The sequence below is a fragment of the Vanessa cardui genome, chromosome 17 (assembly GCF_905220365.1).
Source record: "Vanessa cardui chromosome 17, ilVanCard2.1, whole genome shotgun sequence".
In the NCBI taxonomy this organism is placed as follows: Eukaryota; Metazoa; Arthropoda; class Insecta; order Lepidoptera; family Nymphalidae; genus Vanessa; species Vanessa cardui.
Window position 1 is genome coordinate 8,013,440 of NC_061139.1, and position 6,938 is coordinate 8,020,377.

The 6,938-nt window shown below is 28.6% G+C and overlaps 2 protein-coding genes across 2 annotated transcripts; one reads left to right on the top strand and one right to left on the bottom strand.

Moving 5' to 3' along the window:
- Nucleotides 1-1,127: 1,127 nt before the first annotated feature.
- LOC124536844 lies at nt 1,128-3,865 on the bottom strand. The gene is made up of 3 exons (XM_047113482.1): nt 3,646-3,865; nt 3,386-3,565; nt 1,128-2,593 (listed from the first exon to the last, which is right to left on the bottom strand). The coding sequence occupies exons 1-3, from the start codon at nt 3,692-3,694 to the stop codon at nt 2,388-2,390; spliced, it is 435 nt and encodes a 144-aa protein (XP_046969438.1). The 5' UTR covers nt 3,695-3,865; the 3' UTR covers nt 1,128-2,387.
- Nucleotides 3,866-4,315: 450 nt separating this feature from the next.
- LOC124536843 lies at nt 4,316-6,562 on the top strand. Its single transcript, XM_047113480.1, has 3 exons — nt 4,316-4,497; nt 4,582-4,743; nt 5,403-6,562. Exons 1-3 carry the CDS (start codon nt 4,437-4,439, stop codon nt 5,621-5,623), a joined length of 444 nt encoding a protein of 147 aa, XP_046969436.1. The 5' UTR covers nt 4,316-4,436; the 3' UTR covers nt 5,624-6,562.
- Nucleotides 6,563-6,938: the final 376 nt, after the last annotated feature.

Genomic DNA, 6,938 nt, shown 5'->3' on the forward strand with positions numbered 1-6,938 from the left:
TTAATGTAATTGTCATAGTCGAATATTATAATCAACTAGCTACCCGAATCGGCTTCGCACGGGTGCAATACGGATACTAAATATACTACAGAATTTGTTTATTTACGACATCACATTGCAAACTTCTAAAATTATCAGTGTTTCTTTACGATATTGTTCATGTATTATATAAACAAACCTTCCCATCGAATCACACTATCTAATAAAAAAATGTGCATCAAAATCCGTTGCGTAGTTTTAAAGATATGGGGATAGAGAAAGCGACTTTGTTTTATACTATGTAGTGATGGAACTCCTAAACGGCTTACAGTTAGGGTGCGACTTGGGGCAGAATTTCTTACTGTCTTTAATCAAATTTTGTGTATATTATGTGATGTCATATGATGTACGACATATATTAGTTCTTTTGCAAAGTTTTTTTACTGAGGTCGATTCCAGCTCTTTCGAGGGTGGTACCTCGTAGTTTATGCTGCATGACGTATTAAAGTCACATTTTCGAAAGTCTACTTTTGCTTTATTCGAAAGTTTCTTTTGAAATTGTCCCCGAAGTAGTTTAGTTTTTAAGGCATTTTTGAAGAAAAAAAAAATTAAAAAATATTGAAATAAATTCGTTTTCCGTCCCGCATTTTTAAATTTAGACCGATAAATATTGTTCAAATATTGACAAATATCCAGTGTTAAATCGTTCTTATAAAACAAAAGAAAAAATAGATTTTAATTGATACTTTTTTTTAAATAAATTTTTAAAGTTGCATTTTTGACAAATTTTGAAAAAAGCTAAAAAAACGTGATAACTCAAAAACGGTTCACTTTTTGATGATGCATATGGGGGTTAAAATTATTGCAAATAGTCACCCCTATCACCTCCTAACGGATATACGTCGAGTTACCAATAACCCTGTATACTAATGCACTTTATTTGTATCAAATACAAGCGATATCCAACACTAATATTATCATCATTCACATATATAATCTGTGAATATTATATGAAGATGTGTGAAAACTCAATAGCCAGCAATCGGTACGACCAGACCATTTACATTTATGAATTACATCACTATCATCAAACACCTTCAGCCACTATTAACTAAAAAAATTTTTTTAATAAAACATATATATTTTTGTTTCATATTTTTATTAAGTATCTCCGTGTGACGTCAATATGACCCTCCAATTGAATATTTGTAAAAATGTATTAATACTATTTTCCGATGAACTTGTATAAGTAAATCAAACATTTCTTACAAATTAATTCATGACAAATACTGTGTTAAGTGGAATGTCAATTAACATATATGTAACATAGTTAACAATAATATCATAAGGTTACAAATTAAAACAAAAATACAAGGAGCTCTTTGAATGAAATGCTATAAATTACTTTTAATTCACACACTCACACATATGCATAGTTCTCAAATTAGAACACTATGTGGATCAAAATAATTCAATAAATGGTTAACAATGTTTCCTACAAACTGAAATATTCATTGTATACGATTTACTAGTCGAGATTCCAGTGGCTATGTGTGAATCTTAAACAAAGATTGAAATGTTCGATGTAACCACTGAATTATTTTACAGTTTATATGTGTTTATAACTCATCTACGACATATACAGGGTTACTTTTAATTATGCACAATTTGTGGCAAACATCAAAAACAAATGCCATTCATGCATCTCCCTTTTTGTATATTTACATTAATTACAGTAGTATAAAATCTAATGGGAAACCCATAGAAAAACATATCACATATTGGACGGAGTCTACTTAAGTATATTTAAAAATTACTTAGGCACTTGTGTCATATAAAAACTTTCTTAATCCTATCATTCACAAGCGATATATTGTATAAAAAAATGTTTTTTTCTATATTCGCCTTCATTATCTAGTGCTATCAAATTATTAAATAAATCAAAACAAATATGAACTACTAATGGGGTCAATGTGACTTAAATGTATGTAAAAATTATTAAAGTATCAAAATTATTCAAAATATCAATAAAACGCAATGCAATCCATTTTAAAATCAAGAATAAAACTGGTGTTCCATAAAAGATAACACTTTCAGAAATTCTCTCCTCTCCAGCTTCTATTTATAGTAAAATGAGATTCAAATTTGTAAATAAAAATAGTTACAATAAACTGAAAAGGCACATAAGTATGAGAGGAAAAATAGCTTGAAAAAAAGATACTTTTTTTGAAATCTTTGGGGAAAATATGGTTATCAACATTTTATACAGGATACCTAAAGATTGTTTAGAGCTTTGTATATTGTGGTACTTCATCAGTTTTATAATACCAAATATAAAGTAATCCTTACTATTGAGGTCAAGATAACATAATACACATAAATATATATAGCTAATTTGAAAATATATATTATGAAAGTATAATTGTGACAATAGCACTTAATAATAGAGCTATGTGTATATAAATAGATGAGGCACCATTGCACTCATCAGATGAACAGTAACACTCCTCCCAGTAAACACCATTTTCATAGACTCCCCAATTACAAACACCAGTTACTCCCGTCTCTGAGACAGATGCACAGCGTCTGATCACTTGACGCCAGCGCCCATCCCCTGGAAGTATAAAAATAAATGATACAGTAATTACAATTTATAACACATAATTTAAGCTTAGGAATTTCAAATACTGATGTATGTATAAAAAGTATCAACATACATATTAATTTAGAAAGTAAATATGAATAAAAGGTAAGTAATTTGTGTTGTACGGAAGAGTGGTTGTTAATGAAAATAGAAAGGAAGCTATATTGAGTATTGATTATAAAGCGACAATGTAATTTGCAACATATATACATGAAACAGAGGCTTATAAAACTAAATTGAAGAGATTAGACTACCTATATTGTCCAAAGATGATTTATATTTCATCTTGTGGAAGAACCGAGATGGCCCAGTGGTTAGAACTTGTGCATCTTAACCGATGATTTCGGGTTCAAACCCAGGCAAGCACCACTGTATATATGTGCTTAATTTGTGTTTATAATTTATCTCGTGTTCAGCGGTGAAGGAAAATATCGTGAGGAAACCTGCATGTATCTAATTTCATTGAAATTCTGACACATATGCATTCCACCAACCCGCATTGGAACAGCGTGGTGGAATATGTTCCAAGCCCTCTCCTAAATGAGAGAGGAGGCCATTAGCCCAGCAGTGGGAAATTTACAGGCTGTTACTTTACTTTTTTACTTTACTTGTGGAAGAAGTTGTCAAGAAACTTACATGTATCTCAATTACCGATACTTACCAATGTGCAAAAAGGATAGATTAGTGAAATAAGTAAGAACCGGGATGATTATAGGTTGTTACTTTAGTTTTTCCAGAGATTATTATAAATGGTAAGCTTACATATAAATCCTTTGGGTCCTTGCTGAGTAAGCTTCACACAAAATGATCCAGGTATATTAGATTCATCGCTGCCACACTCCACTGCGATATGACTATTTGTGTCGAATCTCTTGTAAGCCCCACATGTATCTTCTAGTAAATTTTGCGACGACGCACATTGATAGCATCTCACACAGAAAACTGAAATGATATCAGTAGACGAGTTAGTTTTTATTTAAGTTTTTTGTCACACAAATTTCAAAAAATATATTTTAATTTACCTGTAGGAGCAGCGTAAAAAAATAATAATATAATTGACTTAATATTCATTTTTATGCACAGTAAATTGATTATTTAATTAAACTTCGTAATTAATGTTAACAATTAAACTCAGTGCGTAATGACACACTAAAATATTTAATTTTAAACGAACAAATATAACAAGTAAGTGAACTGTGTGTTGTCAGTTGAGATTGAACACACCCAAACAACAAGTAGGGTAAACTAGGGTTGCCTTTATGTAGTTATTTTATAACTTAAATTTGATTCTTTTGAGAAATCCGCTTATTACAGTCTGGAATCGAATGAATACCTACATTAAATCGATACTTGTACTGCAATAAAAATTCAAAAAACATTATTTGTACTTATAATTTGATCATATGTTCACTTTATGTTAAGATTATCTTATAATTAAGTCGCGTACTATAAATATAAACATATTATAATATACTTAAAAAAAATTAAGAAGTGATTGAATTCAATTTCTTACAGCAATTTTTTCTTAATTGTCTTATTATGTTCATGTAATGATTCATTTATCTTTCTTTCTTAATTTTTACTTTCATTTTGATAAATTTCTATACCACATCACTATTATATACCATCGTATATATATTGAATAGTTGATAAACTTAAAAAAAAAGGCAACATCAACAACCTTACTTATCTGATCATAACTGTCAAAAGTGTCAAACTTAAAATCAAACTTGTTAACTCTGTAGTACTTATTAAGTTTTTCTAGTTACACTATCTTTATTCTGTTTTTAGATCTTTTGTTTTTCAAACAAAAATGTTTCCGTGGTTGAGAAGTTTCATTTGTTTATTTATTTTATTAAACATCGTTTCGAATGGTAATAATAACATACCTACTTACGATATAAACAGATGAGGGCACGCCCAAGACGGTTTTTTTTATAAAATTGTATTTCTTTCAGTTTTATCAATAAAATGTTGGAACTGCAGATCAAATAATGATCCAAAATGTGCTGATCCCTTCGATAATAGTACTGTTCCGATAACTGATTGTGTACAAGAAAAAGGATTGGCACATTTACCGGGCTTACGACCAAGCATGTGCCGAAAAATTAGGCAAAAAGGTAAGAAATGGAAATTTTATAAATTTAAACGTAACTTTATTAAAATAGATAAGATTTAAAAAATAATGAGTATAGCTTTATAAATATATCTCTTAAAAATATATATATTGATAATATGTAATAAGTACACTGAATATGAATAGTGATTATAAAACAATTAATAGATCTGGCTAATGGGTCAAGTAGCTTAATGATAAGGTTGAAGATGGCTTAGTGTATGAAATCAACGGAATAAATAATACTTATTGATTTTTCTACCAAGAAATATATGTTTAAAGTTAGTTGTGAGTTAAGTGGTTTACTGATAAGGCTGTAGATACTGAGGATTTGGAGTCACATTTGACATTGTAATACAAAAATATTGCATATTTCTGTCAAGAAACTCAACAAAGTGAACACCTGTACAACCAAACTTTATTCCAGAAAGCAAGAAAAATTTATGGTTTAGTGCCTTGATCTTGATCTTGGTCTAGGTGTGTTAGACTTCCTAACACACCTAGACCAAGATAAATGTCAAGTGAGACTATCACTTTCTAATTAATTGTGAGTTATTCATAAGTCAGTCACGACCTTTATAAAATTTACTTCATTATTTTTTAAATACTTACTTTAGATTACAAGTCAATATACTAAGTATAATATAAATATTTGTTTTACAGTAAACGGAGAATGGCGTTACTTCAGAGATTGTGCTTATTTAGGTGAAGTTGGGATCCAAGGAGATGAAAGATTTTGTTTAATGAGGACGGGAACTTACAATATATTTATTGAATACTGTACATGCAACAGCAAAGACGGCTGTAATACATCATCATTGATAAGTCCTTTGCCATTGTTAACTATTATATCATTGATATGTATTTACTTTAAAAGTTCATGATTTTAATTGATTTTTCATACAGAATCGTGTTATATGATCATTGAAAAGGCCCTTGCTGATTTTTTCTTTATTTTATTGTTACCAATAATTTTACAAAGCTAAATGAAATATCAATTTTTGTAAATTTTGGAGGAGTTGGACAGGATTTAGTATTTAATTTTGAGTTAATAAGACCCAATTTTTAGTATGATCACCATTATCATAGTGATGTTCTTTTGTCCATTATCCAAAGGAATGTGTGCCTTATCCAATTTAATGTTCTTTTCAAATGTGAATCTCAAATTTATATTCTCAATACCTTTTTATTATTATATTTCTATATGATTATTTTATTATATATGATCTTAATTAATAATAATTACACAAACAAATTAGATTTAAAAATAAATAATTAAGAAATGTTGAGGTTGTTTTACACAATGATTACATGATAATATTATGCTTTTTTTAACCAGAAGTATACCTGTATACATGTATGAGCTTTGTAAACTCAATCTTTGCCTTAGACATTGTCCTCATTCTTAGCGTAAATAACCTCGAATAAAATGTTACCAGCTTCTGCTGGTGTAATTAAACAGATCTTAATTTCTAGTAATTATTGCATATGTATGTATGTGTGTGTATTAATTATATATTTTACAATTTAATTGTTTGGAAATAAGTGAAAATGTTGAGCAGCTGACATGATATGATATCAAACTTTGTAATGTTTGTCACTCTTTGAAGTAGTAAAACATATAATTAATAATAGAATAAAAATATTATATTTGTTATAAAAGTAATAAGTTATAGATTTTCCACTCACAAAGGTAAATTATCATAGTACATTAACAAATGCAATCTAATTTGTACTTTTTTACTGGCTTTATTCAATAATACATTAGTAATTCATGCACACTATGATATACTATTCGAGTGTCACTCAACTAACACACTCTGTAATTTCTGTTCAGTCTTTTGTTTATTTTTATTACGATTTTTATGTTTTGTAATTAAGAATTTAAACTTAAACATAATCAATATTATGTATGTATCTATATATGATAGAAATAATTAAGACTGATTGTTCCGTCCATAGTAATAAATAGATTTACATTTTATACAGCCTGTGTATGCATTATTAAATATACCATTTGATACAAACTTCTTTTTTGTTAAGAGTATATTTTAAATGAATAAGAAAAACTGCGAAAAGAATAAGTGTCTAGTAAAACATATTTAGATAGTATATATAATGTATGTACAAAGACGCCTTGCTACCACCATTTTTTAAATTGTGAGGAAACGAGATTTGACAAATTGACGAATCATCTTT